General features: G+C 40.6%; 1 protein-coding gene across 1 annotated transcript; it reads left to right on the top strand.

The window, feature by feature from the left end:
* The first annotated feature begins 4,680 nt into the window (after window positions 1-4,680).
* Window positions 4,681-12,152, top strand: cers2a (ceramide synthase 2a). The gene is given in 12 exon segments (XM_026348119.1): window positions 4,681-4,787; window positions 6,756-6,926; window positions 7,026-7,143; window positions 7,279-7,397; window positions 7,718-7,775; window positions 8,080-8,130; window positions 8,355-8,417; window positions 8,419-8,448; window positions 9,189-9,317; window positions 9,469-9,575; window positions 10,234-10,387; window positions 10,472-12,152. Coding segments are annotated over 11 exon segments (1,146 nt in total). The 5' UTR covers window positions 4,681-4,787; window position 6,756; the 3' UTR covers window positions 10,619-12,152.
* The last annotated feature ends 1,056 nt before the right edge of the window (window positions 12,153-13,208 follow it).

Here is a 13,208-nt window from a genome sequence, read left to right as displayed (position 1 = left end):
ATGTAGCACGTGTGCATGTCTGGGAGAGTTTGCTGCTCTCTATAGGGCTGAAAAAGTACTGAGGAAAGTGGAAAACATCTGGCTGAGAGTTGCTTGCATTTAAAACCATGAAAACAAACCGTAAAAGTACATTAATTAAATAATAGAAATGTTAGAGTACTGCTTGAAGGAACTGTTGTTGGTAACCACAGTACAATTATAAGCCTGTATTTGGATATGTTATGTTAAAATCAGTGTTAATCACACTTCCGTAATATCCTCCTATGCTTTATTGATGACTCTGCATGCATAAATATGTAGCTCAAACATGAAGACAATGGAAAAGACTGAGGTGTGTAACCACAGCTGGTTTGTGCAGCGCCTCTCACAGGATTTTGGGTTTGGTCTGATGAGTCCCTGCACGCCTGTACTGCCTTTGGCATGCCTTGGCTGTATGAAGGGTGATTGATGCCACTTAAATGTAGGATGGGGACAAGTTACTTTTCTATTGCTGCTAAAAACAACGGGTAAAAGTAAAAACTATAGCTGGGATTACAGCTGGGATGTTGCTGGTGACTGTGACTGTAGCTGTGTCTGTGCTCCCGTTGTTATGATTCTGATAGTCCAAATTAGCTCATTGTGGTTAAAAACTATGTGAACCACTCAGAAGAGATATACACAGAAAGGTGGAGTACAGTAAGCTGTACAGTACAGCGCCCTGCATCCAGGGAGAACTAGGATCAGCTGATCAGAATGTGTCATCCACTGTAGCAGCTCTGTTTCACTCTCATATAGCGTTTATTCACACTGAGCAAATACAATAATAACAACTGGAGCCAATATAGGGCTGCAGCACAATCACCAGCGACATCCCAGCCATAGTTTGTCTCAATCAGCCTCGGCCGTGCTGGTTAGCTGGTTATATCCTTCGTTAACTAACTTCGGTAATGAGTTGCTCAGCAGCAACACCTGAGGTTGAACTCACAAAACACAGGTGTGCTGTTATAAACGATGGATTTTAAGAAATCTAAACACCTTTGGGTGAATAAAATACACTAATGTGGGTGTGTGTTTATATGGAACTGGCCTCAATACCCACTATTGTAGACAGTGCATCCTGTGGCACTAACTACCCCTCATATGGAGCACGTCACTTTAAATAGCCTGCTCCCGCCCCCGGTCCTCTTCCAACACACTACACAGTACCTGCTACACCAACTGAGCTGCAACAAGCTGAGGCCCCTTCACAGTACTTTGATCCGGCGGAGAAGTAAAACCCCTAAACACCCTGTGACCCTTCAGAACCAGCCTGAAACCACCACCACAGCACAGGGACCTCGACCAGCGGGTTTCCCCACAGAGGATGTGACTGAACCCGAGGTTTGGTGAGAGAAAAGGAAAAAAAAGGCGGCTGCAGCTCATTGAACGATCAACAAGTTGGAGAGAGGGTTAATGGAGAGAACTACGTGAAATCCCCACAGCTACTACAGGAAGAGAGGAACAGCAGCAGACACTCGTTTTTAAGTCGACATTAGCTTCACCTGCCTGCGAACAGCGAAGAGAGGTAAGACGATGCACCGTTACATGATGCACGACTCCGGCCAGGAACTTGTAAAAGCGTCGGTGCCTGCTCCTAGACTTAGCCTCAGGCACACACACACACACACACACACTCACACTCACACACTGTGCTTCTATTTTTAGACAGAAATGAGAGAGTGATCCTCCCCGGAGGATTTGAGTGAGCCTTTAACCGGGGGATACCCATCCAACTTACCCGGCAGCCGCTAACTGAAGCCCCGCTCAGCCGTTGGAAGTTTAGCTAGCTAACAGGCCTTAGCTGCCGGTGGCATTTGTTTAGTTAGGGACACCGCGATAAGAAAAGGTCAGGAAAGTATTCATATCTGAACAATGAAACATAACCGCCGCTTCTGAGGAAATACAGAAGTCATTTCCCAAAGATAAACCGCCATTTATACTCGCTCACGGTGCCATTTGTGCGTAAAAAGTTTCCTAACGTAAGCTGGAAATGTCGCCAAACCAAGCGGCTTTCTGTTTTTCACATGGGCGATTCAAACTCCTTAGTGTGTAGGGGGCCTCTGCAAGAACCGTACGGGAAGATTTAGTTTAGCGTTGGGGAAACTTGCTCAAAGCTCCATCTGTTCCGCTATGTCCGGGAGACTCCCCGCTTGCGCCATGCGCCACTCCCTGCACCGACTGTACGCAAACGGCGTAGACATCTGCGCCTGACACAGAGTGTAAAACTTCACGACAGCCGGAGGAGCTCACTGAAGTTAAAAGTACTGCACAGACGAAACCTGCAGCTATTCTCCATGCTCACGTTGAAGCACTAGGTCCAAAAGGGCAATAAGGTGACTCCATAATGAAAGTGATCAGTTTCTTTTTGGAGCATCACTCTTTAAACTTCATGCTTCTGACAACATGAATATGCAAGTCGACATGTGCTTCATAAATAACATTACAAAAGAAATCTAATATGTAATAATTAATGTGCAGCAATGACTTGCTGTCTTATTAATTAATCAATCTTGTTGAATCACTTCTTCAAATGTCTGTGGAGCTAAATGTGCTGCTGCTGTTCCACAGCTGGACAACAGCTGGGGCTTTACTACTTCCATCCAACCTGACCTGAGATCAGACCACTGTAACACAGCTGTCAAGAATATAATAATAATTGTCAGCAGTCTGGTTCTTTTTAAAAGAAAACCATCTGAATTTTGATATAAACTTCTAAAAAGTCTTAATGACAATGACGTTAGCTGAGTTTGTCTGTGGGCTACAGTTAGCTTAGTGGCTAACTAGAGTTAGCAGATAAAAAGACCCACTTATCAAAAACATCTGTCAGTCATAGCTGTCAATAATGCAGAGACGGACTCCTTTTTCTATCATCAAACAACTTATGAAAAACAAACTTATCAGAGGATTGACCACTTACAAACAAATCGATGTGATAAGATAAGCCTGAACTTAATTGACTTGCTATTGCTTCACTTTTACTCAATAAAGTACAAATTGACTTATCATTAAAGACCCAAAGGTTGGCTGACATTATTTTTAATACTACTATATTTATTTATGTGCAAAAGCTATGAATCTCGTGCTATGAGTAGAGATACCTAATTTCCACCTCCAGGTTTTGAGCAAATGGAGGCACTATGAAGTGGACAAGAAGGAGACAAGACAGTAACAGATATACAATACATATTTTTGTCTCCTGCAAAGAAGTCAACTGTGTCTTATTTATCTTATTAATCAGAAATTAGCCTCCAAGTACTTGGACAATCAAGGCAAAAGAGGACAGCCTCCATTCTTCAAGGTTATTGTTAAGATACTCTTTACAGGGCAAAGGTAATTCTAGTTACTCTGCAAAGCATAATTAACCTATCACAACAGCTCTAAAAAGAGTTTCCATAGTCTAAAAAAAATAATTCAGAATCAGTGTTATCTTGTGTTTTAACAAATGTGTTTGCATAGACTACTGCTGTGACATTACTCTACTTGTTTGCATGCTTGTGTACATTATGTGAATCTCGAGGATAACAAAGCATATCCCCTGGGGGAAGATTAGGGAATAATCATCAGTGAGATTTGGCAGCAGTTGGCTGTGTAGTGCTGTGTGCATACCTATTACTGTGAACAGCGCTGATAGATCATGAAGATTCAGGTAGTTGAAAACAGACTATGCAAGTTTAACTTCAAAACCTCCTGCAATTGTTGTGGTTTTTCAAATATCACAGATTATTTTACTCTGCCCACTGGCCAAACTCACTCTGGGAATGCAGGATACACAAGGTAGTCATGAAACACTCTTAAACATATAGTAAAGGAAAGTATATTGGCCACAGTAGCATTGTATGGTGGTAAGCATTAGCTTACAATGCACTAGTTCTATCATTCAAATACAGTGAATGTGTTTCCATCCTGAAATAATATTTGCAATGATGCTGTTTGAAAATTATATATTATTATATTATTATTATTATATTATATTATATTAATATTTGCTAGCCTGCAGCATTTTATGGTGCATTACCATCACCTGTAGACCAGTGGTACCTGTAGTCAAAAATTATAATTACATTGAGTTTATAAAACATTTGTAAGAAGCGGATATTTAAAAGGCTGGAGTGGGTCAATACACAATGCTTTTGGGTTGCATTATGGGACGTGTAGGATCTGGAGTTGTTGTAGCTTGACTCAAGTTAGGCTAAAAGTAAGGATACCCCTGTATTCATTTTTTTTTATCCGTCTTTTGTTAGTCCTCCTTGCACAAACACCCCTCATGGAGCCGCAGCCATGGTCGCTCTGCTCTGGTCACACTGCACTCTGTAAATAGTTTGGCTAAAAGGGTCAGATGGGTGTAGTACCCCTTTAACTGAGGAGAAACCTAAGAAAAAGCACAAAAGCTTTTTCTTGTTTTTGGGGATCACCACACACACACACACACACACACACACACACACACACACACACACATACACACACATACACACACATACTTAATGTTACTGAGATTTGCAGAGTGACATGAATTAGATTCATAATGTGGTGAGGTAATTCTTCTTGGGACCTGTCCAATGACACCACTGCTTTTCCTGGGCACTAGACCAGTAGTGCCAAAGTGGCATATTGTACTTTGGTCTGTTGCAAAACTGTCCTGATGTAGGAAATGAGTAAGCCAAGTAATAATGGATGTGATCTGTGCACATTTTACTTAAGGTTGCCTGTGATGCTTCTAGTTTGATTGAGGGAGTTCAGTTCTTCAATTTTTATTATTTGCAAGGAAGGTAAGGTGTGCATGAATTTTTGTACTTTGGGAGAATTGGGACGCTCATCTGAGAGCTTCCACAGAGAGCCCAATCTCTGTTCTCTTATTTGAATCAGTTAAAGGATTAACAAGATCTGTAGTCAGGTGCACTCCGAGTAGTGGCCAACAGAAGGTAGCATCCACACACTGATTAACTTTAAAAGATAAGATAGATGATATTATGTTGCTGTTGTTTCGAAGTGAAGTACATTTATCTTTAAAATTGCACCAGCTACCATGTTGAATACAAATTTCTCTCTCTAAATGGTTTGCCTCTTTCTGCTCATAATTTGACTCAAAACATTGGCTGCAGGAACAAAGGTGCAGCAGTAATATAATAATTAGACTCAAATTCTGCTGATCAGACATTGTATTGAAGTCCACAGGTGGCTTAACATTGCACCGAGAAGTTGGCAGCATCACTGTTTTTAATGCAGATCTTCCTGTATCTAATATTTTATGTTCATAGACTACTGAACTTCAATCCCTAATGATAAAGACAACGAACAACAACAGAAAAACATTCGCACTCCTCATGAGGACAGTTGTAAACTAGGGCAGGTGATCAGAGACTGATGATTATAGTTCGTCGTTTGGGGACCACAAATGTGGGCACAAAATATCACGGCAATCCATCCAGTAGTTCAGGAGGTATTTCAATAAAAAGACTAAATGTCACTTGCTCATTGTGGCAGTGAAGAGAAGAGTTGGGAATGGCCAGAGTGATGGGAACCAAGAAGTTGTACGAATCTCTTTAGCTGACTAGATGTTGCAATGTTTCACTTAATAGGTGACTGTTTTCAGCTGTTGGTGGCAGTAGATAAGAGGTCAGAGGATCGCCAAAGTCATTTGAAAATATCCTCTGTGTATCATGAATACATGTATCAAACATCATGGCAATCCATTTAAAAGCTGTCAAGATGTTACCCTTTGGTTTCCTATAGGTTTACTGAAATTAGTTCAAGTCAGACAGAAGGAAGTGTTCCATGTCCTTCTCTTCTCCAGTCTTTACACAGGCTTCATGTGTTAGTGTTAAAATACTGCTGTTGGTTCACAGAACCCTCATTGATTGGGATGACATCTCTGATCTGTTGCTTACTGTCCTAGAGGTCACCAACAAACAGGACAAACTAGTATACTGTGTTTACACAGCACATCTGAAACAAACTCCCAGAAAACACAAGTTCTGCTCCAATTCAGTTTGGAACTTCCTGTTTTCTGTTTCTCGTTATTTTCTGTAGTAAACCTCAAGATTTATGTATGTCAGTAGAATAATCAAATAATAAAAATTTTACAGGTTTGCCAGAGTGGCTGCATAGTCCTGTTTTTATAAAGGTTATAGTAGAAATGACTATAACTTAGATAACAGAGGCGAATATCACGAGGGATCTTGCTCAAGATTTTATCAGGACATGGTGTGTAATTGTGCAATTTCCTTCGCCAAATTCAGATTTACTGGATGTTACAAATGAATGAGAATTTATTATATGAAGTAAGACATCATTATTACAAGGTCTTACTGGGTATATTAACACATTTGATCTTCTCAGCCTGTTGGAAAAAAAGGTGCAAAAGTGACTAATTAAATGTGAAGTAAAGTAAATGTGCCACTCGGCTGTAGAAAAAGTTTTCTTTTTTACTCCAGGAGAAGACTCACAGGTTTTCTGATTGCTTTGTGTGCAGCTTAACAAAGTCCTACTTTCATTATCTGCTTCATTTGAAACAGGAAGTGCCCAGATTTGGAGCCTGTTGCTGATGCCCAGTGAGATTAATTACCTCCAATCAATGCTCACTCCTCTTGTTCCTCTCAGGAAATTGTCACATGTGAATGAGTTGCTTTATTTATCTAATGTCAAACCTGAATGGAGATCACCCAGCAGAAAAAAAAACACTTCCACAAGGTATAGCAAACGGATATAGCAGATTCTGTTTTCTGTTTCATCATTAGGATGTTGTCTTGGCTGAGTGAGCCATGGGCAGACTGGATTTGGTTTCCTCAAGGCCACGGCTGGTCTGATTTGAAGGACCACGATGGTAAAGTCTTTCCTAAATGTCAGGACCTCTGGGCTGTTCTCCCCATTGCTCTGTGCTTCCTGATCATCAGACAGATATTCGAAAGGTATGTGAACTGCCATTTGCCCGCTAACTTACCCCCCCTACTTGATTTGCATGTTTCATTATGTGGTGATGTGAAAGCAATGTATTTTCCTGTTTCCAGGACTGTAGCGATTCCTCTGGCCTCTCTGCTGGGAGTGAGTGACAAGCAGCGCATTCGTGCACCTCCAAATCCCACCTTGGAGTCCTTTTTCTGCAGCACATCAAAGCATCCCACACAGGTAATAATTCTGCATAATTCAGGAAAGTAGTGCTGCTAGAAGTTTTTACAGCATCACAGAGATCAACTACATGTTATGACTCCAAACTTTAAAGACAGCACTGACTAATTTTCCTCATCCTGCTTTTGTTGTTAGAGCGCGATAGAGAGTTTAAGTAAACAGGCGGGCTGTTCAGTACGGCAGGTCCAGAGATGGTTCAGGCGGCGGAGAAATCAGGACCGACCCAGCAAGCTCAAGAAATTTCGAGAAGCAAGGTAGGTGAACATCTCCAGCCAGGAAACACATTGAAAGATGATCTCTTCCCTCTCAATTTGAAATGTCACGTTCCGTTATGAGTAGTTTTGACTGGACATTAAACAGTGAGGTTATACGCTGCGTGTTCAAGCAGATGATTGGTATGAACTGGTGAAAACGCCCCGAATGTATCGCACAGGTTTACCATCAGCTGTTTAAGGGAGTTTTGTGCCCGGCGTAATCAGGGTTTAAATTGTGTTTTGTTTAGATGACATTGTTTTCCTTATACTGTGTAAATCACATAGTGGGGTTTCTGAGATCGGTGTGCATTCTCTTACAGTTGGAGATTTACCTTTTACCTTCTTGCTTTCTTTGCTGGCCTGGCAGTCCTTGTTGACGTGAGTACTCTGTCAGGATCTGTTTGGCACTCATAGTGTCATTTTGCAGCATTTTGAGCATGAAATCCATTGTTGTCATAATCAGAATCGTGTTTGTTCATTTACTAACACCTTTGTTGTTTCCTCTGTAAAAGTTGATCCATTTGCTAAATGTGACACTGTAAACGTAGCGAACTCACTGTTGGATGCCACATGCAAACATTGTTTTCCTGTGTGTTCATGTTTGTTGTTGGTTCACGGGAGTGCTTGTGGTGAGATGTTGGACAATTAAACCACCATTAATATTCAATACATGTCTCCTCAGAAACCATGGTTCTATGATATGAAGCAGATGTGGGATGGCTTCCCGAAAATGGTATGCCAGTACTGTGATATGAAACATCCTTCTTTTCTCTCTCTCTCTCTCTCTCTCTCTCTCTATAAAACTAAAAATTAATGTGTGTTTTGATTTATGCACATTTATTTATCACAAAAGTGGAGAAAGTGGTGTCTCCTCCCTTTTCAACACGTGTGTCAAGTTACTAGTCAGTCTGAACATGGCAACACATTATTCAAACTGATCTTTCTCTTCTTTTCCAGACGCTGTTGCCGTCCCAGTACTGGTACTACATGATTGAATTAGGCTTCTATCTCTCACTTCTTTGTTAGCGTAGCATCGGATGTCAAACGTAAGGTAAGTGATACAGCAGCGCTTCTTACACTTTAAATCTCTATACAATAAACCCTTCTTCCAAAGAGCGCATAAAACAGTGGGAATGATCTGTTGTATATTTTGAGGTTTGGATATTGATTTCTCCATTAGGAAGTCCTGACCCAATGCAGTGTATTGAGTGGAAGTGTCAGTGTTCAGAACGCCATTAAAGATAATTCAGTTTCACTTATCCCCTCCACTTGGTGAGATTGGTAAAGTCGTAGTGAGTGAACAACAAACTGTCTCCTTGAGTTAATGTGTGCTCAGAGGGCACACTGTGGACACACAGATTGACCATTTTGTCTACAGGTCCAAACACTGTTGCAAAAGGTGGCTTTGAGCTTGTCAGCATATTTGCGAGGTTTCCGTGCCAGCGCTTTACCCCAATTCACAAATGCGAGGAACCAATCCTTTAAACCCAAACAACAGATTTCTGTTTTTTCTGGAGAGCAACCTTGTTGAAATCAGCCCCTAATTTGAGGATTTGTTTTGCAATGTTTTGTTCAAAGTTCCTTTTTTTGCCCCTGTTTGTAGATTTAGTTGCTTTTTATAGCTGGAAAGCTGTATAATCTGCCATGTGCACAGAGTTAATCATTTGCGAAACCAGCATCAATTGGACACGCACTTTCGATTAGTGACCAATCTTTACAGCTTCATCAATAAGTGACCAAATGTAGTTTTTACACTATTTCTTTCTGTCTCTGCATTTTTTTCATTGTCAGGATTTCAAAGAACAGATAGTTCACCATGTAGCCACCATCCTCCTCATTGGTTTCTCCTGGCTGGTCAACTACATCCGGGCAGGGACTTTGATCATGTTAGTCCACGACGCCGCCGACTATCTATTGGAGGTACAACAACATGATGCCATTTCAGTTTTAGCTTCATGAAATTTACACTGGTGATTAGCTTAAAGATGACGTTATATCCTCATACAGTTCACTATCTGCCCTCTAGAGGGGAATGAAAGAAAAAGTTACACTGTTCTCTTTTTCATTTCAGTCAGCAAAAATGTTCAACTATGCAGGCTGGAGGAAAACCTGCAACTTCATCTTCACTGTGTTTGCAGCAGTTTTCATCATCACCCGTCTTGTTATCCTCCCCTTCTGGTAAAATCAGTCTTAATGTTGTTCAGTCACTGATGAAACTGTCTGAAGACAACGTTGGATATTTATTTTGGCTTGCTTCACACATGTGGTTAATGCTGAGAAGGATTTAGTGACTTTACTTCTTACTTTAGCCATGTAGATGTAGCTTAACATGCATATAGATGTTCATGCTTAACTTACAGAATGAACATTTTCAATAAATGATTAATAGGAATAAGATTAGTCATATTTTATTTTTCTTATTGTCAGCAGTTTGGATATTTAGATCTTCAGTATCACGTCAAACTAACTATAGTTGCTACATTTTAAAGATTCGTGCTCATTATCAAGGTTGCAGTGGCTGTTCAGACCATAATGTCTCTGAGTCTTTGTAACCTTGTCTATCACAATAGCAGCTGGGTGCATGTTGCTCCAAAGAGACTGTTTCATTCAAGAAAATATCTTGGGTGAGAAGCAGCAATGAAAAAATATGTCAGACTTAGTGGAGCTTTTTATTTTGCAGAAATGACATACAGTTGCTCAAAACCTTTGCAACATTTCACTGGAAACACAACAACAGACACATTGTCTACACTCCTGGCTGCTCTCAATGGGCTTTTGATGGTGACTGTAGGTGGTTCTGACTGGACTCACTGTTCTGTTTTGTCCTGTTGTCCAGGATCATACATACGACATGGGTGTACCCCCTGACCCTGTACCCCCCCTTCTTTGGCTTCTACTTCTTCAACGGACTGCTAATTGTGCTGCAGATTCTGCACATCTTCTGGGCTGCACTCATTTTACACATGGTCATCAAATTTCTTCCAGGAAATGTATGAACTTCCACTTTTCATGTCAGTTTTTTTTAATCTGCCTACCATGTTTCACAATCACCTCAAACTTCTTTTACCTGACAGGATATCGTTGAGGATGAGCGGAGCGATAAAGAGGAGACCGAGTCGGAAGATGAAGACGACGATCACGAGCGGAAGGGGAAATCTAAAAATGGCCACATGCAGAACGGCCACACTCCCCTCAACAGCAACCACTGGAAGAGGGACTGATTGGACAGAGAGCTGGAGACGAAGCCATGTGTGGAGTGACGACGGGCCCTCGCATGTGGCCCTCAACTGAAAGCCAAAGAACGGAAGCGCGGCATGTTGAAAGTTGCAGCAAGCGGCAACACGCATATAAATACACACTCATATATCATTACCTTCCTATTTGACACCCCGGTAGTCTAATGTGGATAATTTCACCTCTCTGTGGATTAAACTGAACGGAGAGAGGAAGACTGCGCTGGAGAGCCACTATGAGCTACAGAGTGGTTTTACTAATTAAACACACCTTCTCCTCTTTTCTCTGCTCTGCAGTGTCTTTTGCTATTTTGCAAGATTTTTGTGCTGTTGACCAAGTTGCTGAATCTGCCTGCTTGTAGCTTTAGGTTTTGTTACTGGAAGAGTTGTAAAGAAGTGCTGTGGCGAGGAGCGGCATAGCCCTCCTGCACAGTCAGTTAACACTCTTCTAAGTATTACCGCCTTTAAACTTGACTGATTTTTTCTTTTTTCTTTTCTCTAAATAATCTAATTGAGGTCAGTGACATCGTGTGGAGCACTAAGGAGGGTGATGACATGTCTTTGTACGGACCATAATCTAATTTAATAGTTGGTTAAATAATGAATCTGTGCAAGTTAGTTTTGCAGCTGCCATTTTGTTACTTTGGTTCTCATCAGTGTCTTTGAGCCAGCGCTTGCTAAAATATATTTGACATCTAAAAGAAAATAATTGGTGATAAATAATGTTTTTTAAACGTTTGAAACTGTCCAAAAGGTGCTGCATCTGCCACTTGAAATTTGTCTTAAAGTGTTTTCGCTTTTCGCAAAGCAGGACGCTCAGTTTGTGCTTCATATCTTTTTTTAGTTTGATTTTACTTTTCTTTGTGTTTTATGTGTTTTCAGTCCAGTCTGCGTTTTAAATTTGGGAGCAATTTGATAAAGTGTAATCCAAAGTAACTGTTGAGGAATTCTTATGGGCTTATGAGTCAATAGCACTTCCTTTCAGTGTTGTTTTTCCCCCTCTATCCAAAAATGCACTTTATGCTCTCTTCCATAGTTCAAATCTAAATATCTAGTAAACGGTATAATTCTAATTAGTTTAGACAGGTTGGGGAGTATGATTAAAATTTTGTTTAATATTTATTCTCATCTACCCTCTTCCTGTTTTGTTTCATTTTGTCAAAAAAAAAAAAAACAACAAAAAAAAAAAACAGCTTAATGAAATCTTAAGATGTAAAAGTTAAACACCAGACTATGGTTTACATTTTGTTTCCTCTTTTCATTCACAAGTGCCTTTATCATTTCAGTTGTTAATTGTATATAAAAAATAATTCAGTTCCTTTGTCTTTATTCCTGCCATCTTTGTGCCCCAACACATGCGACACTCTGGGCCTTTGACTTTCCTGTTACCTCGGCTCACATCGACCAATCATCTGCAACTCCTTCTTAAGACATCTGCTTCTACTGAAAGCAATTTTATTCTGCGTTATGTGTTGCTGAGATGTAAAATCATAATGACGATAAAGATAATTGTGGATAACGATTCTGTGCATGTTTCCTGTTCCTCCTGATTTTAATCTGAAGATACAGTTTGAATTAGATATAAAGATCTGCTTTCAGATGTTTTAACATTTTTACATTATCCTCAAAACCCCAAAATGTAAATATAGAATGTTTTTCCTTAAAAGATGACATAAATACTTAACTGATTGACAGATTTGTGGGCAATAATTTTCATAATCAGTTACTGAAACTGTTGAATGTATGAAATCATCTTTGATCACCTCCATGACAGTTTTTTGACACAATAAAAAAAATTGTGATACAGTCACAGTTCAGGTGTAGCATGAGCTCTACCCATCTTTCACTGGCTCCACTGGTGTAGCGTAGACCCGAGGGCACTACAGAGCTATTACAATATCAGATGGCTTGGCGTGGTGGTGACACACTGGGCAGTAGCCGAATGCCATAAAGGGTGTATTAAGTTTTTCTCATGAGAAAGTGTGAAGGTTTAGTGTACTTGATAAGATGACTTTTCCTCAGCCTTCCTGTGTAGAATCCAGTTCTTGTGTCTTCATCTCCCCTACATCATTTTGCTGCAGCCTAAAAAGCCTTCTTAGCTAATTGCAAACGGAGCGTGGGATCATTTTACCTCCGTGCCCCACACTTCAGCCTCCACACAGTTCTCGTCACTGGCAACCTCACTGTAACAATCTCCATTTTAAAGAGGCAGGGTCATTTTCCATCCTGCTCTGGCATCTTGCTCCTCACTTTAATTGGGAGTGCATCTCCTGTTTCTCCTACTCCAACGTCTGGCCTTTCCTTTCTGTGCCACCCCTTCGGAGTCCAGTCCTAGCCCTCCTCTTTAAATCTTTGCCTTCCTATTCACATTACGTTTCCTGTCCTTCCTCTGTTGCCTTTTCAGCCCTGTGTAATGAATGAGCTCACTATCGCCCTGAGGTGCCTGAGTTGTGGTGGTGTGAAGCCTAATTGGTGACAGCAATGAAGATCTACGTGACAGGTGAACAAAAGCTATGGGGTGTTTGATTCACTTGTGAACTGTGCAGACCGTTATTCAATTCCTGCTTAAGTATTAATA

The sequence above is a fragment of the Anabas testudineus genome, chromosome 11, assembly GCF_900324465.2.
Source record: "Anabas testudineus chromosome 11, fAnaTes1.2, whole genome shotgun sequence".
NCBI classification, from domain to species: Eukaryota; Metazoa; Chordata; class Actinopteri; order Anabantiformes; family Anabantidae; genus Anabas; species Anabas testudineus.
The sequence above is the reverse complement of the archived record's forward strand: the minus strand, read 5'-3'. Positions and strand labels throughout refer to the sequence as shown.